The sequence below is a fragment of the Oryx dammah genome, unplaced genomic scaffold, assembly GCF_014754425.2.
Source record: "Oryx dammah isolate SB20612 unplaced genomic scaffold, SCBI_Odam_1.1 HiC_scaffold_1, whole genome shotgun sequence".
Classification (NCBI taxonomy): domain Eukaryota; kingdom Metazoa; phylum Chordata; class Mammalia; order Artiodactyla; family Bovidae; genus Oryx; species Oryx dammah.
The window spans coordinates 11292067-11313105 of NW_024070185.1; the positions used below are offsets into that span (position 1 = coordinate 11292067).

General features: G+C 41.6%; 1 protein-coding gene and 1 non-coding gene across 3 annotated transcripts; both read left to right on the top strand.

Moving 5' to 3' along the window:
* The first annotated feature begins 3306 nt into the window (after positions 1–3306).
* NDUFB6 (NADH:ubiquinone oxidoreductase subunit B6) lies at positions 3307–20736 on the top strand. Of its 2 annotated transcripts, XM_040237194.1 has the most exons (4): positions 3307–3636; positions 7136–7228; positions 16414–16458; positions 20305–20736. In XM_040237194.1, exons 1-4 carry the CDS (start codon positions 3457–3459, stop codon positions 20371–20373), a joined length of 387 nt encoding a protein of 128 aa, XP_040093128.1. In that variant the 5' UTR covers positions 3307–3456; the 3' UTR covers positions 20374–20736. The 2 variants fall into 2 exon arrangements, with proteins under 2 accessions (XP_040093128.1, XP_040093136.1); XM_040237202.1 differs by lacking the exon at positions 7136–7228 and having other exon boundaries at positions 3334–3636.
* On the top strand, positions 13658–13730 carry TRNAG-CCC. The gene has a single exon. It is a non-coding gene; the product is annotated as a tRNA-Gly (tRNA).
* Positions 20737–21039: the final 303 nt, after the last annotated feature.

Below are 21039 nucleotides of genomic sequence, written 5' to 3' on the forward strand. Positions count from 1 at the left end.
CTCCAGAGGATCTTCCCAACCCAGATCTCCTGCATTGCAAGTGGATTCTTTACCGTCTGAGTCACCAGGGAAGCCCAGGAATACCGGAGTGGGTATCCTATCCCTTCTCCAGGGGATCTTCCTGACCTAGGAATTGGACTGGGGTCTCCTGCATTGCAGGAGGATTCTTTAGCAGCTGAGCTACCGGGGAAGCTCAATAAAGTATTTTAAAGCTAATGTATTTCCTTTTTATTTTTTAAAATATAATGCTATTGCACACTGAAATGCTATTGCAACTTCGCTCAGTTGTGTTTGACTCTTTCTTTGTGACCCCATGGGTTGTAGCCCACCAGATTCCTCAGTTCATGGAATTCTCCAGGCAATAATACTGGAGTTGGTTGTCATTTCCTTCTCCAGGAATATCTCTCTGGAGATATTCCCAACTCAGGAACTGAATCCCAGGTCTCTCACATTGCAGGCAGATTCTTTACCATCTGAGCCACTAGGGAAGCCCTGTCTGGATGTACCACAGTTTATTTAACATTCACCTACTGAAGGACATCTTGGTTGCTTCCAAGTTTGGGCAACTATAAATAAAGGTGCTGTAAACATTTGTGGGCAGGTTTTTGTGTGGATGTAAGTTTCTGACTCCTTTGGTAAATACCAAAGGACAAAACTGTAGGCTTTTAAGGTAAGAGAAAGTTTCATCTTGTAAGAAACCTCCAGTTCCAGAGTGGTGATGACTTTTTGCATTCCTACTAGCATTGGATGAGAGTTCCTGTTACTCCACATCCCTCTCCCACAGCACTTTGTGTTGTCAGTGTTCCAGATTTTGGCACTTCTAATGGATGTGTAGTGGCATTGTTTTAATTTCCATTTCCCTGATGACATGTGATGTGGAGCATCTTTTCATATGCTTACTTTCCTTCTGTATATCTTCTTTGGTGAGGTGTCTGCTAAGATCTTTAGTCAGTTTTTAAATTGGGTTGTTTCTTATTGTTGTTTCTCTTAATTCTATAGGTTCTCTCTTTCGCCTCCATATATTTTTTTAAAGAATCTGAGCTGCTTGTCTGAAGTTTCTACAAGCTAGATTTTTCATAATGTATTCATATCATTCTGATGTTATTCCTATGTTTCCTGTAAATGAGTGGTTAGATCTAGAAACTTGATCAGATTCAGGCTCCGTTTTTTGTTTAGCAAAACTCGTTCACAGGCAGTGAGGCAGTCTTCCACCAGGAGGCACAGTTGCTCTCTGTCAAGGATGTCAACCTCTTGATCTGGGCATTGATTCATTAACAAACTAATGTTTGCAAAATAGTAATATTCTAACTATGCCATCTATTCTTCTTTTACTAGGTTTTTATGATTTTTTGAATAAATTTCTCCTTATCAACTATTTTGTTACTTTATGATTTATATAAAGAGGCCAGAAAAATGCTTGATTTTTCCTCTGCTTATTAGTTTTCAAAATAATGAGTTGGTTCCCTAACACCCCATGGACTGGGGTCACAAAGAGTCCTACACGACTGAGCAACTTCACTTTCACTTTCCCTAACACCATCAAAAAGTGACCAGTAAGGTTTTTTTTTTTTTTTTTAATCATAGGGAAAAAAAATCATGATTTTTTAAAATCATAAATCATTTTTTAAATCATGTATGTAAATGTATCTGATATTTTTCATTCACCCACTGAAGTTACTATACTTACTGATGCTCAAATCATTCCATCTTTGACCAGTGTAAGTCTATTCAAGCTGTCTCCTCAATCATTTTGACACCACCCTATTAGTCTTTAAAAACCTCCCTGCCTTCAGGTAAGATAAGATGTTCCAGGCTTATTTTACATTTCCAACCCGAACCTGAAATAAGTTATTTCTTCAAAGTGATGGTTTTCAAAGTGTGATTAGGGAGCCCCTGGGTGTCCCTGTGATCCTATCATGGGGTTTGTGTGGTCACAATTATTTTCATAATAATACTAAGATGCTATTTTCTCTTTTAAACTCTCTTTGTCTCACAAATACATACAGAGTTTCCCATGGTTACATGATGTATGATATGATGATTGAATGTAGAAGCAGCTATAAGAATTCTGCTGTCATTTATTAAGCCAGACATTAGAAAAATTTACCATGGCACTCTTCTAAGTAGTTTTTGTTAACAGATTTTTAAAATTTTTCCATGTTTTCATTTCTAATGCACTAAACATCAATAGATATAACCCACATCAATAATCTTTTTGGGGCCCTCTTACAATTTTAAGAATTTAAAGAGATTTAGGGAACAAAATGTTTCGAGAACAGCTACTCTAAGGAGTTTTGGTTCCTTTTAATTGAAGATAGTATCTAGAGATCACAATCTAGGAGCTATTCATGGTTACTGGGTTGGCCATAGTCCCTAGGCCGTTTCATAGGCAAATTTATATATAACATTACTACTGTCCTCCCTTTTTTGGATAAAAGGTACTATGACACTTCTCTCCATGTAGCTTTTTTCTCACTGAACAATATTATGTTTCCAGGAACTCACTTCATTGCGTTCGTTTACAATTTATTCAACTAGCCATTTGTTGAGGAATTTCCATATTTTATTATATATGGTGCTGCAATGAAAATATTGCAATAGTACTTTTACTATTTACTAATAGAACAATAGTACTTTTACTACTATATCTTTAGGACAGAATTCTAGAAATGAGAATACCGGATCAAAGGGTGAATGTGTACAACTCTGCTATATATTGAGATTCCTTTTACTTCTACAGTACAGATGAAGGAAGGCTTCCCTCAGTGGCTCAGCTGCAAAGAATCCGCCTGCAATGCAGACCCCTGGGTCTAACCCAGGGGTTAGATCCCTAACCCTAACCCTAACCCTAACCCTGGGTCAGGAAGATTTCCCTGGAGAAGGGTATGGCAACTCACTCCAGTATTCTTGCCTGGGAAATCCCATGGACAGAGAAGCCTGGCCGGGTACAGTCCAAGGGGTCGCAGAAGAGTCAGACACGACTTAGCAACTAAACAATAACAGCAACAGATGAAGGAACAGACTGAGACAGTTGCTCAGGGTCACTTTTCCAGTCACTGACAAAAGACTTAACGTCTCCACACACTCTGTAGGTCACGGGAAGAGAAAATTCTAAGGTGGGAGAGCAAATACAGAATTTAACACTTGGACGTCACTTCATTGAGTCACATATTCTCATTCTTCCAATATCCAGCACACCAGTTCTTCCTTAACAGAACCTCTAGTCCTCCTGGTAATTTGGACCAGTACAGCCGGCGAGGTATGCGGGGCTTTGCGCATGCCCAGGCACTACGCGCAGGTTGGAGTCGCTCGGAGGCAGGAGCCGAGTGACGTTATAACGGCGCGCCGCTCCCAGGCGTCCTCGCAAGGTCGCTTTGCAGAGCGGTAGCGCGCGTAAGTGACAAGACCCTGGTTCGGGTGCGCGCCGTCTCCTGCTGCCTTGGTATCAGCAGCGACATGTCGGGGTATACGCCCGACGAGAAACTGCGGCTGCAGCAGCTGCGAGAGCTAAGAAGGCGATGGCTGAAAGATCAGGAGCTGAGCCCCCGGGAACCAGTGCTGCCTCCGCGGAGGGTGTCGCCTGTGGAGCGATTCTGGAATAAATTTTTGCAAGACGGCGCTCTCTGGAAGAACGTGGTGAGTGACCGCCCTCCCCAGCCCGAACCCACTCTCGTCCCATCGCAGTCCACGGCCTGGCTGCTGAGACAACCTGTTCGCTATAGCCACATTAAGGACTAACTCGCTCTGCCCCCGGAAGTTCCCCAAGGGAGAGTCAGGTTCAGTCGAGACTTAGGCTTGTCTGGGACTCCCTCTGGTCCCAAGAGTCATGCGCGGGAAGTCAGGAGTTCGGAGCTTGTGTGGCTTTGGGATTGTCTTGCCCTTTGTCTCTCAAGTGTGATGAGAAGGAGGCGAATCTTTGCCTAGATTATACAGGACGCTACAGGTTTGGCTTTCTTTTGACTGGGGAAACCTTTCCTCAGAAGGATGGCCAAGGATTCACTAGAGTTAAAATTCAGTGATTTTAGTATCCAAGGACACTTGTGTGATTTTTGAGGTTGAGATTACACAGACCAACTAACACTACACTCGACTACCCGAAAGCAGGATAATCCTCTAGCTGGTAATACAGCTCCATGTTAATTACTGTAAAAGAAGAGGTCCTGTTGATATGCTGTTGATAGCTGTTAAAAGAAGAGAAGCGAAAAGCAAAGGAGGAAAGGAAAGATATACTCATTTGAATGCAGAGTTCCAAAGAATAGCAAGGAGAGATAAGAAAGCCTTCCTCAGTGGTCCGTGCAAAGAAATAGAGGAAAACAATAGAATGGGAAAGCCTAGAGATCTCTTCAAGAAAATTAGAGATACCAAGGGAACATTTCATGCACAGACAGGCTGAATAAAGGACAGAAATAGTATGGACCTAACAAAAGCAGAAGATATTAAAAAGAGGTGGCAGAATACACAGAGGAACTGTACAAAAGGGATATTCATGACCCAGATGATCACAATGGTGTGATCACTCACCTAGAGCCAGACATCCTGGAATGTGAAGTCAAGTGGGCCTTAGGAAGCATCACTATGAACAAAGCTAGTGGAGGTGATGGAATTCCAGTTGAGTTATTTCAAATCCTAAAAGATGATGCTGTGCCAGCAAATTTGGAAATCTCAGCAGTGGCCACGGGATTGGAAAAGGTCAGTTTTCATTCCAATCCCTAAGGAAGGCAATGCCAAAGAATACTCGAACTACCGTACAGTTGCACTCATCTCACTCGCTAGTAAAGTAATATTCAAAATTCTCCAAGCCAGGCTTCAACAATATGGGAACCATGAACTTCCAGATGTTCAAGCTGGTTTTAGAAAAGGCAGAGGAACCAGAGATCAAATTGCCAACCTCCGCTGGATCATGGAAAAAGCAAGAGAGTTCCAGAAAATCATCTACTTCTGCTTTCTTGACTATGCCAAAGCCTTTGACTGTGTGGATCACAAGAAACTGGAAAATTCTGAAAGAGATGGGAATACCAGACCACCTGACCTGCCTCTTGAGAAATCTGTATGCAGGTCACAAAACAACAGTTAGAACTGGGCGTGGAACAACAGACTGGTTCCAAATCAGGAAAGGAGTATGTGAAGGCTGTATATTGTCACCCTGCTTATTTAACATATATGCAGAGTACATCATGAGAAACGCTGGGCTGGATGAAGCACGAGCTGTATTCGAGATTGCCAGGAGAAATATCAATAACCTCAGATATGCAGATGACATCACTCATATGGCAGAAACTGAAGAGGAACTAAAAAGCCTCTTGATGAAAGTGAAAGAGGAGAGTGAAAAAGTTGGCTTAAAGCTCAACATTCAGAAAACGAAGATCATGGCATCTGGTCCCATCACTTCATTGGAAATAGATGGGGAAACAGTGGAAAGTGTCAGACTTTATTTTTTGGGGGCTCCAAAATCACTGCAGATGGTGACTGCAGCCATGAAATTAAGAGATGCCTTACTCCTTGGAAGGAAAGTTATGACCAACCTAGACAGCATATTAAAAAGCAGAGACATTACTTTGCCAACAAAGGGCCGTCTAGTCAAGGCTACGGTTTTTCTGGTAGTGATGTATGGATGTGAGAGTTGGACTAAAAAGAAAGCTGAGTGTCGAAGAATTGATGTTTTTGAACTGTGGTGTTGGAAAAGACTCTTGAGAGTCCCTTAGACTGGAAGGAGATCCAACCAGTCCATCCTGAAAGAGATCAGTCCTGAGTGTTCATTGGAAGGACTGATGCTGAAGCTGAAACTCCAATACTTTGGCCACCTGATGCAAAGAGCTGACTCATTTGAAAAGACCCTGATGCTGGGAAAGATTGGAGGCGGGAGGAGAAGGGGACGACAGAGGATGAGATGGTTGGATGGCATCACCGACTTGATAGGCATGAGTTTGAGTAAATTCTGGGAGTTGGTGATGGACAGGGAGGCCTGGCATGCTGCAGTCCATAGGGTTGCAAAGAGTCGGACACGACTGAGTGACTGAACTGAACTGAACTTCCTTAACCACCAATATGTACATTTAACACATTCTTTTGTTTTAGAATGGCATTCCTGGACTTTACTCTGCAGCAAATCATTCAAGTGTTGTCTTTATTTTCGGGGTCTCTTCACATTTTCTTGAAGCTGTTGTTAAATCACATCAGTTATGGGTGATGAATACTGTATCTCAGAATTCCTTGGGCTTTGCCTAAAAATAGTGGTAATAAGTAACACTTGGGTGCTTACTTTGTGCCTGGCACTTTTATGTGTGTTAAAACTTAAGTTTTTACTGCTGTAATGTAGAAAACTTTTCTCATCCTCATTGTAAATGTGTGGAAATGGAGACCTACAAAAATTCAGTGATTTACCCATGGTCACAGGGCTAGTAATTGAAGGAGTTCACTTTGAAATCCATGTGTATGTACTTTCTTACTGTGCTACAAGTCTGGTGCAAATTTTTCAAAGAATGTATTCAATGCTAATGTATGGCGGTAAAATTCAATTCTCCTCCCCTCTCCCACTTTGTATCTCTGATATTACTCACTGGCAGCCACTGATTGAAAGTTGACAGCCAGTGATTTAAGGAAATTGTTGAAATCTGTCTTACCTTACTTAGAGTTAATTTTCTCTTCCATAATCATATCTCTTATAGCACTTATAATCTAGATTATCCATTCCCTGAAAGGATAGGTCTCTTTCACTGAAATTGGCTGCCATCGAAAAACTCCATTATTAGCTGTCTTTTGCCTTTCTTTTTAAAAACAACGTGTGTTTAAAGGCACCTCAAAGTGAGCTTAGGCCACCCTTATCCCAGTAGGTAAAACATTCTTTTTCCAGCATTAGTGTACTCAAGGTTGTCCAACCTACACGTGGAATGATACAAATGGTGTTGATCATACATATCTGAAGTTGATAAATCAGGGAAATGACTTTACCTGAAAATTCTGTAGTTTTGATTACTCTGGTTAAATCAGTTTTTAATGCGATATTTTATCATAAATTTATATTAAGGATATTTTTAGAAGTCTTTTTAAAGGCATACATCTATGCATATATTACTGTAGTTTGGCAAAAAAAAAAGTGAGAAATCTATTTATTTCATGTATTTTTTTTCTCCCCCAGATCTATAAGACATACCGACATAGTATCTTTGCTTTTACTCATGTACTTATTCCTGTCTGGATTATTCATTATTATCTCAAGTATCATGTGACTGTAAGTATGCTTTAAGTATGGGTTTTTCAGAATTTATTTATTTTAAAAAATATTTGTTTATTTAAGTATATTTGACTGCGCTGGGTCTTTGTTGCTGTGGGCAGGCTTTCTCTAGGTGCAGCGAGTGGGGGCTGCTCTACCTTGCAGTGCCCCGGCTTCTTATTGTGGTGGCTTCTCTTGTTGTGAAGGACAGGCTCTAGGGCAGTGGGCTCAGTAGTTGTAGCACATAGGCTAAATTGCCCCATGGCAACTGGGATCTTCCCTGACCAGGGTTGGAACTTGTGTCCCTGGCATTGACAGGCAAATTCGTAACTATTGGACCACCAGGGAAATCCCAGAAGATATTGTTAATATTGCACAAAATTATTTCCTCTATGGGTTTGGCTTACCCTCTTCTACTTAGTTGAAATAATCTGCCACTTATAACTGGTCTTGAATTACTTTGAATCCTTTTCAGTAGACGGCTTAATGAAACTTAACTAATGCATGGTTTTTCAGAAAGTGGATTTTTAAAAATAATTGTATTTATTGATTATTTTTGGCTGTGCTGGGTCTTCACTGCTACACGGGCTTTTCTCGCAGGGGCTTTTTCTAGTTGCAGCATACAGGCTTCTCATTGCAGTGGCTTCTCTTGTTGCAGAGCACAGCCTTGAGGGTGCGCATGCTTCAGTATTTGTGATGCACAGGCATCCCCACAGCATGTAGGATCTTCCCGGATCAGGGATCGAATCCATGTCTCCTGCAGCGGCAGGCTGATGCATTGAACACAGAGCCACCAGGAATATCCCAGAAAATTTAATCTTTATATTAGCTGGTTACAACTTGAATCCTCGTAGAAATGATGTTTTAATGATCACGAATGTAGTTGATCTAATAATACTGGTGCTAAATTGGGGTCCTGAGTCTGGAGAGGAGAACAGAATTTCTGCTCCTTTTTTATTGAGCACAGATCTGATATAAGATAGAATTCAAAATGGATAAAGATCTTTGTAATCATTTCCTTTTCCTTTGTTCTATCTGGTTTTTCACAACTTACTTTCTTTAGAATTCAGTGTGTCCAGAACATCTGCATGTGATGATTGAACTCAGCCTGTTGCCTTATTTTAAAGGCTCAGGATACCTTGGTGGGAGCTCTCCAGGTGGCACTAGTGGTAAAGAACCTGCCTGCCAATGCTGGAGACATGAGACACGGGTTTGATCCCTGGGTCAGGAGGATCCCCTGGAGGAGGGCACTGCAGCCCACTCCAGTATTCTTGCTGGAGAATCCCATGGACAGAGGAGCCTGGTGTGGGCTACAGTCTGTAGGGTCGCAAAGAGTCGGACACGACTGAAGCGACTTAGCACAGCATACCTTGGTGTAGGGTGTTAGATCCCAGGCATGGTAAGGAAAGAGTACATTTCAGGGAGTGGAATGGAAGAAGAGTGGTGATAGTTGCCTGCCCAGCGTGGAGTCTTGTAACCCAAAGAGTGAGGAGGATATTCTTGTACCCAGTGATGAATGTTAGGTCCTGAACGGGTGGGGGGTTGGGGGTTGATGAGTGTACCTGTTTGGATAGCTGCAGCAGCAGCAACCTGGGGTAGGAGATTGGAACCTAAGCATGGAGAGGAGGACATCAGGGAGAAGTGTGGTTTGGGGCAGTGACGGAGTTGGCAAGCCAGAGTAAAGTGTCAGAACCTGAATGAGGTGAGGAGGTTATTTATACTGGAGTGTGGTGGTGGTGATGATAGGAGGTTGGTATTATGCATGTTGAATTCTACGTGGCAGGCAGTGAGAAGCTTTCCATTTTTAAATAGGAGAGTGAGTTGATAAAGTGATATACAGTAAGTCTCCTACATATGAATGAATTCCATTCTGAGAGCATGTTCATTAAATCCAGTTTTTTTTTTTTTTTTTTTTTTAAGTCCAACCGAGTTAGCCTAGGTACCCAACTAACACAGTGGTCTATGAAGTACTGTACTGTAATAGGTTTATAGTATTTTTCACATAAATAATACATAAAAGTGACAGTGAACAACAAAAGCACCTTGAAAAGTACAGGAGTACAGTACAACAGCTGACATACAGGGGCTGGCATCAGGTGAATGAGTAAGAAGTTACTAACTGGAGGAGGGAGAGGGGGTGGAAGATGATAGAGCTGAAGGATTATCAGCAATAGGAGATGGAGGGCAAGCTGCAATTTTACTCAGGCCTTAGGTGATTGGGCATGCAGACACATTTATATCTTTGAAAGTTTTTAACTTGAAGGTTTGTGTGTAGGAGGCTTGATCTGTTTTGGAAACAGTGACTTTATTTTCTTAGGCTCAAAAATCACTGCAGATTTTGACTGCAGCCATGCTGCAGTCAAAGACACTCCTTGGAAGAAAAGCTGTGACCAACCTAGACAGCATATTAAAAAGCAGAGACATTACTTTGCCAACAAAGGTCCATCTAGTCAAAGCTATGGTTTTTCCAGTGGTCATGTATGGATGTGAGAGTTGTACTATAAAGAAAGCTGAACGCTGAAGAATTAGATGCTTTTGAACTGGTGTTGGAGAAGACTCTTGAGAGTCCCTTGGACTACAAGGAGATCCAACCAATCAATCCTAAAGGAAATAAGTCCTGAATATTCATTGGAAGGACAGATGCTGAAGCTCCAGTACTTTGGCCACCTGATGCAAAGAACTGACTCACTGGAAAAGACTCTGATGCTGGGAAAGAGTGAAGACAGGAGGAGAAGGGGATAACAGAGGATGAGATGGTTGGATGGCATCACCGGCTCATGGACAAGAGTTTGAGCAAGCTCTGGGAGTTGGTAATGGACAGGGAAGCCTGGCATGCTGCAGTCCATGGGGTTGCAGAGAGTCGGACACAACTGAGCGACTAAACTGAACTCTATTTAGGAAAGCATAAAAACAGAGAACTGTAGGGCGAGTTGGAGGGAGGAAAGTACTGATGTCAAGCAAATCAGCAGAGACTGTTGCAGTTTACTAGATGTTAGTTGATGAGAGTCTGATTAGGGCAGAGATAATAGGAATGAAAAAGTAATGAGCTAGAAGATACTTTTTAAGGAAATAACCCAAGGTGGGGATGAAATAAAATTTCACAGTCATTTTGACTCAAAAATTTTTAGCCTTGAAAGTTCAGGGAAGCAAAATTTGCCACTCCACAATGTCTCTTTGGCATGCAGGTTAAAATGATATACTGCTACCGCTAAGTCGCTTCAGTCGTGTCCGACTCTGTGTGACCCCATAGATGGCAGCCCACCAGGCTCCCCGTCCCTGGGATTCTCCAGGCAAGAACACTGGAGTGGGTTGCCATCTCCTTCTCCAATGCATCAAAGTGAAAAGTGAAAGTGAAGTCGCTCAGTCGTGTCCGACCCTCAGTGACCCCATGGCCTGCAGCCTTCCAGGCTCCTCCGTCCACGGGATTTTCCAGGCAAGAGTATTGGAGTGAGGTGCCATTGCCTCCTCCAAAAACGACATAAGCCACTCCCATTATGTTTCTATTGGACAGTGTTAGACAAGAGATAGAGCTTCCCTGGTGGCTCAGATGGTGAAGAATGTGCCTGCAATGCAAGAGACCCCGGTTTAGTCCCTGGGTCAGGACGATACCCTGGAGAATCCCCTGGAAAAGGGAATGGCTTCCCATGCCAGTATTCTTGTCTGGAGCAATTCCATGGACAGAGGAGCCTGGCGGGCTACAGTCTATCAGGTCACAAGAATTGGTCAAGACTGAGCAACTAACACTTTCACTAACTTCTTAAAATAATGTAGATTAGAAGACCTGTTCCAAGAAGGGAACTATCACCATAGATAACTATAATATGAACTCTAGATGTGGTAGACAGGAAGGAACCTAGCAAAGGCTATCGAAATCCCCTACTGCGTCCCATCGTCTCTCATGGTCCAGCGGACGTTTGTTTCCCAAACTTTTGCTTTTCCATCTCCATGTGAATTGCCTTCCTCTCCAATTAAGTCCCAAACACTTACTCCCAGCGTCCGCTTTTGCCTTTAGCCTAAGATGGTATTTAACTCATTTGGGGAGTTACTTGGTTCTCCTGGGTCTCTCCCATGTGTAGATATTAGTGAATTGTGTTTGCTTTTCTCCTATTAATCTATCTCATGTCAACTTAATTCTTAGACCAATCAGAAGAGCCTAGAAAGGTAAAGGAAAATTTCTTCCTCCACACTAAAGTTATGACTTTGTAAAGGAGGGCTTTCTGGGATGGGGAGGAAATAAATTTGCTTAGGTGCACGTGCTGCCCTGTCAGTGTCTGTGGAAGTCTGAGTGGACATGGGCTGTCTTATATGGTAGAAACATGAGATGAGTGGAGGCCAGTGGGAATGAAGAGTTGGGGGTTAGTGTTTCACTTTAGAAACCAACAGAAAATCGTTCTTCAGCCATTAAAAGGGGGCAAACAATGTATGGCTAAGGTCAGAGTGTAGTTTACATTTCTGTCATTGATGAGCCCGCTTTATATCATGATGGTGGTGGTTTAGTCACTAAGTCGTGTCCAACTCTTGTGACACTGTGGACTGCAGCCCACCAGACTCCTCTGTCCATGGGAATTTCCAGGCAAGATTACTGGGGTGGGTTGCCATTCCCTTCTCCAGAGGATCTTCCCAACCCAAGAATCAAACCTGGGTCTTCTGCACTGCAGGCAGATTCTTTACTGACTGAGCTATGAGGGTAGCCTTGTATCATTATACCTCTTATTTTTTTTCAGTGTCTTAACATGCAGGACCCTAGAGAAGAAAAAAAATGTTACTGTCTGTGAAAATTTTTTAAAACATCTAAGAGTGGTTTTTATGTGCAGGAATAACTGTTCCAGTTACCCGAAATATAAATTAATATTCAATTTCTTAGTTTCAAATTTAAAAACTTTTCTTAATTTTTTAAATTCAATTTAAAAATTCTGTTAACTAGATATATATCTCGTAAAATATGAACAGTCTATTTTCTTTGTTCTTATTATCTTTGGATAATTCAAATTGAATTTCCATAAAACAATTCCACTTACAAACATCATCAAATTCTCTTAAATGTTTTAAGCTGAATTTATATATTTTATATATTCATTTTATTTTTAAGTATTTATGACAGGGGTCCCAACCTCAGGACCAACCTCCAGGTTCTAATGCCTAATGACCTGAGATGGCGCTGATGTAATAATAATAGAAATAAAGTGACAGTGAATGTAATGTGCTTGAATCATCCTGAAACCACTCCCTGCCTCACCCCCATGGAAAAATTATCTTCTAGGAAACTGACTCCAGGTGCCAAAAATGTTGGGGACTGCTGAATTTTTACAGGACACCTTAATGACCCTGAAAAGGAAAATCTTTTTAAATTTAAAATTCACACATCTAAATGCATTTTAACTAGAATCCTTATTAAATTTGACATTCACCTGTTTATACCTTGGCTTAATTTACCTTGTCATAGTTATATTTAACTGAATATTTCTAGGATGGAAAAAATACTTATCTCCTCAGAGAAAAAGATTTTAACTACCTGCAGTTGCTGGGTTGATAATTTGAGCCATTAATATGGTGGCTTATCTGAGGAATTCATACTTCTAGATGATTTTTCCTGGACAGATGGACATAATTAAAGGTTTTATGTCAGTAGATGTCCACAGGCCTCTCCTTTACTTTATTCTTTCTCTTGGTTTGGGTAGGCCTGCATCCTCGGTACTGTTACAGCCAGTTCACTTCAGCTAATACCTTTATGCTGCATTAAATTGAACATTCTCTGTGAAGATATTTCAGTATCTTCTTGCCTCTGGCTGCAGTTTTTAGAGACATGTGAATGTCCTCACATTGTTTTATGAGTTTCTCTCCTGCTTTTGGTTCCAATTTGCCTAAGTCTTACATCATGCCAATAATCTTTAAAATTTTTGGTGTGGTATCTTGTACAGATGTGTGTGCTTAATAAATACGTTTATTTAGCACTTCCTGTGTACAAGGCACTATTCTAAACACTGTAGGTATACAGCACTGACCAGGCAGATTGAGTCCCTGTCTTCATGAAATGTTTGTTCTAGTCTTGGAGACTGGCAGTAAATAGATAAGCAAATGTTGTAAGTTAATGTTACAGCAGGTGGTTAAGTCTGTAGAAGAAAAGCTTAAGGGTAAAAGACTAGAGAATGACAAGGACTGCTATTCAAATTAAGCTTCTTTGAGGAAATGCTCTTTGAATAACGTTAGTGAACTGGGGATATGGAGAAAAGCGTTTCAGGCAGAGGAATCATGAAGTGGGAGGGTTCCGAGGCACAAGCAGGCCTTACAGATTGTACTAACGCAGAGGAGCCACTGCGACTACAATGCAGGCGGTGGGGTGGGAGGTAGTATGAGATCAGAGAGTTGGCCAAGGACGTTGGCTTTTTTTCCTTAAGAATTATGAAACTTTGAGCAGAGGACTGATGCATCTTAATCACTGTAGGAACTTCCGTGGTGGTCCAGTGGTTAGGACTCTGAGCTCCCAACGCAGAGGGCCTAGGTTCGATCCTTGGTCAGGGAGCTAGATCCCATATGCTGCAGCTAAGAGCCCGCATGCCACAACTAAAGACCCTGCGTGCTGCAACTAAGACCCAGTGCAGCCAAGTAAATATTAAAAAAATATAAATCACTCTACTCTTTCTTCAGTGTGGAGAACAGACTGTAGGAGGGCACACGCAGAAGCCAAGAGACTCAGTTCAGTTCAGTTCAGTTCAGTTGCTCAGTCGTGTCCGACTCTTTGCCACCCCATGAATTGCAGCACACCAGGCCTCCCTGTCCATCACCATCTCCCGGAGTTCACTCAGACTCACGTCCATCGAGTCCGTGATGCCATCCAGCAATCTCATCCTCGGTCGTCCCCTTCTCCTCCTGCCCCCAATCCCTCCCAGCATCAGAGTCTCTTCCAATGAGTCAACTCTTCGCATGAGGTGGCCAAAGTACTGGAGCTTCAGCTTTAGCATCATTCCTTTCAAAGAAATCCCAGGGTTGATCTCCTTCAGAATGGACTGGTTGGATCTCCTTGCAGTCCAAGGGACTCTCAAGAGTCTTCTCCAACACCACAGTTCAAAAGCATCAATTCTTTGGTGCTCAGCCTTCTTCACAGTCCAACTCTCACATCCATACATGACCACAGGAAAAACCATAGCCTTGACTAGACGGACCTTAGTCGGCAAAGTAATGTCTCTGCTTTTGTATATACTATCTAGGTTGGGCATAACTTTTCTTCCCAGGAGTAAGCCTCTTTTAATTTCATGGCTGCAGTCACCATCTGCAGTGATTTTGGAGCCCCCCAAAATAAAGTCTGACACTGTTTCTACTGTTTCCCCATCTATTTCCCATGAAGTGATGGGACTGGATGCCATGATCTTCGTTTTCTGAATGTTGAGCTTTAAGCCAACTTTTTTGCTCTCCTCTTTTACTTTCATCAAGAGGCTTTTTTAGCTCCTCTTCACTTTCTGCCATAAGGGTGGTGTCATCTGCATATCTGCATATTCTTTGTAGCCAAAGATGGAGAAGCTCTATACAGTCAACAAAAACAAGACCAGGAGCTGACTGTGGCTCAGATCATGAACTCCTTATTGCCAAATTCAGACTCAAATTGAAGAAAGTAGGGAAAACCACTAGACCATTCAGGTATGACCTAAATTAAATCCCTTATGATTATACAGTGGAAGTGAGAAATAGATTTAAGGGCCTAGATCTGATAGATAGAGTGCCTGATGAACTATGGAATGAGGTTCGTGACATTGTACAGGAGACAGGGATCAAGACCATCCCCATGGAAAAGAAATGCAAAAAAGCAAAATGGCTGTCTGGGGAGGCCTTATAAATAGTTGTGAAAAGAAGAGAGGCAAAAAGTAAAGAAGAAAAGGAAAGATATAAGCATCTGAATGCAGAGTTCCAAAGAATAGCAAGAAGAGATAAGAAAGCCTTCTTCAGCGATCAATGCAAAGAAATAGAGGAAAACAACAGAATGGGAAAGACTAGAGATCTCTTCAAGAAAATTAGAGATACCAAGGGAACATTTCATGCAAAGATGGGCTCCATAAAGGACAGAAATGGTCTGGACCTAACAGAAGCAGAAGATATTAAGAAGAGGTGGCAAGAATACACAGAAGAAGTATACAAAAAAGATCTTCACGACCTAGATAATCATGATGATGTGATCACTAATCTAGAGCCAGACATCCTGGAATGTGAAGTCAATTGGGCCTTAGAAAGCATCACTATGAACAAAGCTAGTGGAGGTGATGGAATTCCAGTTGAGCTGTTTCAAATCCTAAAAGATGCTGCTGTGAAAGTGCTGCACTCAATATGCCAGCAAATTTGGAAAACTCAGCAGTGGCCACAGGACTGGAGAAGGTCAGTTTTCATTCCAATTCCAAAGAAAGGCAATGCAAGAGAATGCTCAAACTACCGCACAATTACACTCATCTCACATGCTAGTAAAGTAATGCTCAAAATTCTCCAAGCCAGGCTTCAGCAATACGTGAACGTGAACTCCCTGATGTTCAAGCTGGTTTTAGAAAATGCAGAGGAACCAGAGATCAAATTGCCAACATCCGCTAGATCATGGAAAAAGCATGAGTTACAGAAAAACATCTATTTCTGCTTTATTGACTATGCCAACGCCTTTGACTGTGTGGATCACAATAAACTGTGGAAAATTCTGAAAGAGATGGGAATACCAGACCACCTAACCTGCCTCTTGAGAAACCTATATGCAGGTCAGGAAGCAACAGTTAGAACTGGACATGGAACAACAGACTGGTTCCAAATAGGAAAAGGAGTACGTCGAGGCTGTATATTGTCACCCTGCTTATTTAACTTATATGCAGAGTACATCATGAGAAACGCTGGACTGGAAGAAACACAAGCTGGAATCAAGATTTCTGGGAGAAATATCAATAACCTCAGATATGCAGATGACACTACCCTTATGGCAGAAAGTGAAGCCAAGAGACTAGTAGGTGAAAAAATGGTAGCAGCTTGGACAAGGGTAGTAGTATATTAGAAGTGGTGAGAAGCACTTAGATTCAGGATAAATCCTCAAGGTGAAGTCAGCAGGATCTGCCAAGAAGTCAGGGTTTTTAAGTGTTGGGTCTGGTTAAGTTTGCAATTTGGGATAAAAATTTGGGATATGATTGATGTATTTTAGAAAAAACTCTAAAACCATAATTAACAGAGAATTACTTTTATTGCAGACAAAACCATATACCATCGTTGAAAAGAAGCCCAGAATATTTCCAGTAAGTCTTAAAACATCTATTTTTTCTTTTGCTTATATTTCTCTCTCCCTTCCCAAATGATCATTAGACTAAAATTCTTCTTGCTGAAAGTTTTAAGTACCTATTGCATACTCTTAAAAAAAAAGAGGAGGAAATAGCGTGATGTAGCAATTGGAGTTAAACCTGGGACATGGGCACACTCTCTTCACCCTGGCTGTAAAACTTGTGTGACTTTTGTAGTCCTAAAGTGAATTGAAAGTCCCAATAGTTGTTCACTGGTGCCCTGTTTAATGTGGGTTAAGGATTTAGGGCACTGTCCTGAGCAGACACCTGGGCATTGCAAGAGCAACTGAGTTCTTTTATTATTTCCAAACTTATTATCATTTCCTGTGACAGTTTGACCATAGCCTCTCCATATGTGAATTTAAAATGTTATTGTGTGCTTTAAATTGTACACTATGGATATGTAGGCTATAAACGTAATTTAAAATGATTCTTTTTACCATTAAAAGGTTACTTATTAGTCAGTTGGTATTTTGCTGGCTGTTCATGAGGTTATTGTTTAGCAGAGTCAAATACATATTATGTTCTTTTCCCATTTCTAGTCACAGATAATGAATTAATTACTATCAATCTCTAAGTTATGTACTTCTAGATAACAAAACTGTAGATTCTTGCTTCCATCAGATGACATAGTCACAATAATCCATTGACAACTGCAGTCGAAGGGAATTTTAGGGAGAACCACCAAAATTGGCTAACTCTTCCAGCTGGAATTCTGCTTTAGGAAATAGATTTCTTCTGTATTTGTGTATAATTGGTGTTTGTCAGTGCCCAGTTCAGTCGCTCAGTCGTGTCCGACTCTTTGTGACCCCATGAATCGCAGCACGCCAGGCCTCCCTGTCCATCACCATCTCCTGGAGTTCACTCAAACTCACGTCCATCGAGTCGGTGATGCCATCCAGCCATCTCATCCTCGGTCGTCCCCTTCTCCTTCTGCCCCCAATCCCTCCCAGCATCAGAATCTTTTCCATGAGTCAACTCTTTGCATGAGGTGGCCAAAGTACTGGATTTCAGCTTTAGCATCATTCCTTCCAAAGAACACCCAGGGCTGATGTCCTTTAGAATGGACTGGTTGGATCTCCTTGCAGTCCAAGGGACTCTCAAAGAGTCTTCTCCAACACCACAGTTCAAAAGCATCAATTCTTCAGTTAGCCTCATTTATCTTGCTGGTTTCAACGTTAGATAATTTATTTATTCTTCCATTTATATGTTTGTTATTTTGCCATTACTGTTTGAAGGGAAAGGAGGAGGATCTCTTTAGAAGACCAGTAGTTTTTTCTACTGTGGTTCTTTCCTGTTTCTGTACCATTGACCCATTTGAGAAGTTGCCCCTTTGAGGACCTGAAGAGTGCTCATCTGTACATACCTTGGAATAGGATAAACAGTAAGAAGTAAACCCCCAAGTCACAGTGGCTTACCAAAAGTTTATTTGCTGTTGATATCACAGACTAGTATAGATCAATCATAGTTAGGCCATTGAGAATATGCAGCTCCAAGATGACAGGGTTGAATATCTCAGAGGATGATTTTAAGGTCTACGCTTGGATGTAGCTTACATCAATCACTTCTATTCAAGTCCTGTTGGCCAGGACTTATTCTCATGGTCCCAGATATCTTTGTGCTTTTTTGTATTTCCCAGCTTCCCATACCTGGAGTTTCTGCCACAGTCTATCTTTTTAGTCAACAAATGGCTCTCTGCTTCCTTCTTCCCACACATGTAACACAAGACCTTTTCCTTGGGAGAAGCCCCAAGATCCCATTCCATCAATGCAACCTGAGACTGCCAGATGAGGCACAGTAATATCTGTCAGGGTTAATCTTGGAGATTCTTCTCTTAAGAGACTTGAGGATCAATGACAAGTGAACTGTATCCCTTGTCCCCCCAACCACACCCATTATTCAACAGTGGAATGTGGACAGCGTAGCAGTCCCTTGGTTCTGAAACCCCACTGGTGAAACACTGTGAAGACTCCTAACCCCTGTGTGTGGGAAGTTATTTGAATGGGACTGATTTTGCTTCCGGAGGAAACACTTTTGTTCATTGTTCTTCCTGACTCCTGGTGGGGGAGCACCATGGAGGCGCATCCTTTCTTTTATCAATCTAGACCACATCTAAAATGAGGACTGGGAAATATGCTCTTGTTAGGGTTGTACAGCCTTTAAAGTCTACCTCGGGTTCACAGAAGGTTGAGGGCCAGAGAAAACAATCGCAGGCTTTTGTTTTGTATGTTTGGTTCCTTTGACCATCTAATTCTCACAGTTGGCAGGCATGGAAAGAAAAACCTGGTAGAAGTCTATGTGCTTCTAGTCAGTCCCACCTGCCTGTATCTGTGGTTTGTACACAGTTACCAGGTTTTTTCATTCCATTGTCCTCACCCTGCCGCCTCTCTACTCAGTGGCAGGCATGTGGAAGCCACTGAGACATACTGTGGCTCAAAGGCTACCTTGGCTTCAGTCTGATCTTTGCATGGTGCTGGGTCCCTGTGTTTACTCAGCTTTATGGGCTTCTCAGAATCTTCTCAGTGTTAGCTCCTACTCTTTAGAGATTCAGAAACAATTCATCTGATTTTCTAATATTGCATGGTCCTGAATTTTTATTCTTATTTTTATTTCTCTTCTCAAATCAGCCACTTCTTACCTGGGCTTACGTTTCTTAAAGTACATTCCTAAGGCAGCCACTAGTGTACTGGTTAAACCCATACTATAACTTTTTTCCAGGTCCTTCTCCTAGAACCTCTGTTACTGGTGCTTCTAAGTGATTAGTGCCTTTTGTTTCCATCTCTTAGCCTCCAGTGCCAGTGGCTTGAAGCCAGACTGCTAAGCCAGTGCCATGCAGCTCATTTTTTATTACAGCAGCATTCATACCAGTTCAGGTTATTAATTTCTGTATAAGGGTAAAGCTAGCTGTGGTAACAGGTTTTCCCCCAAGTGTATACTGGCTTACACTAATACAAGTTTATAGTCCTGAGCAACCAGGACAGGGAATGGCAGGTGGTGATGGGATAATTCTGCCCTACTCAGTCAATTCATGGACTGTCGGGCTTATGGAATCTGCTATCTTAAACAGAGAGCTGAAATGAAAGCTAAGTACTTTGCCTAAAATTATACAGCTTGTCAGTGGAGGGTTCCAGGATTCACACTACTTGGTTCTAGCTTTGAAGCCCCTTCCTGTTCTGTGACACACGCTGTATCTAGGTTTGGAAAGTTGGAAAGACAGCTGGACCAGCTGCCTAGGCAAAGTTTGCAGGTCTGTCTCTAATATCTGTTCTGAGCCAAACAGTAAACTGGTGGCTGCCTACCATATTTAGTTGCTGGGAATATATACCACCTTGTATTGAAGTGATGGAGAAGGAAATGGCAACCCACTCCAGTATTCTTGCCTGGAGAATCCCATGGATGGAGGAGCCTGGTGGGCTACAGTCCACGGGGTCGCAAAGAGTCAGACACAACTGAGTGACTTCACTCTTTCTTTCTTTCTATTGAAGTGAAGCTGTTTCCCTACAAGTTCTTTCTAGGGCTTCTCCTATTTTTGGGGGCCAAGCAAATAAAGGTCATCCTTCTGTCACTTTGTAAAGACAACTTTCATGTTCTTTGTGGTCATTTGGTTCATGTAAAACTTCCCCTATTTGTTCCTCATTCCTTAAGATTTTGGATACTGTTTTCTTATCTTTAGACAGCTTCTATTTTACCTGTCATTTTTAAAGTTTGAATGCCAGAACTGAGCTAGGTTTCCCAGATGAGCTCAGAGGGGAACTGTTACCTCTGCTGACAAGATTTATCACTAATGCACCTTTGTTTTTCTAGGGTGATACAATTCTGGAGACTGGAGAAGTAATCCCACCCATGAAAGAATTTCCTAATCAACATCATTGAAGATTACTTTAAAATTTCAAAGGTGTATGAGCCTAAGTTTGTTGCTACATTACCAGCTTATTGAAAGTATTTTCTGGAAAAGTAATAAAATTTACTCACATATGTGTCATCTGTTTCTTCCCAACCTGTGCCATTCTGTCTGTACAATTTGAGACTGAATTATCTAACAATAAGTAAAAACTGGACAGGCTAAATGAAAATAATATGGTCAGTCACCTATTTTTTCTGGCCATTTTTAATCTGGAAAACAGAACGTAGAAAATTGTTTAGTTACATGACAGTTTTTTCTTACACTGTACTTAATCTAGTTGATGCGACGGTATACAACGGAATGAAATGTTGCAATAAAAATAAGAACAGAAATTACAGCACACTTTGTTTTAACGGCTTTCTGGAAACATTTCAGAAGTATTTTAGAAACTCTAGAACAAAAGACTGTCAGATTTACTTTGCTTTGTTATCCTTCCTCGTGTTCTTTTCCTTCAACTCTTTTTGAACTGTAGCTCGCCAGGCTCCTCTGTCCATGGAATTCTCCCGGCAAGTATATTGGACCGAGCTGCCATTCCTGCTCCAGGGGATCTTTCCCACCTAAGGAAGGAACTGGTGTCTCCTGCATTAACAGACAGATTCTTTACAACTGCATCACCTAAGATCCTTGTGCTTTGT

Bases quoted from the DNA above. Each gene is read 5' to 3' on its own strand.
- NDUFB6 (XM_040237194.1), top strand. From the start codon at position 3,457: ATGTCGGGGTATACGCCCGACGAGAAACTGCGGCTGCAGCAGCTGCGA. The intron at 3,637-7,135 runs GTGAGTGACCGC...TTTCTCCCCCAG, and splicing joins GCGCTCTCTGGAAGAACGTG to ATCTATAAGACATACCGACA. The intron at 7,229-16,413 runs GTAAGTATGCTT...CTTTTATTGCAG, and splicing joins ATCTCAAGTATCATGTGACT to ACAAAACCATATACCATCGT.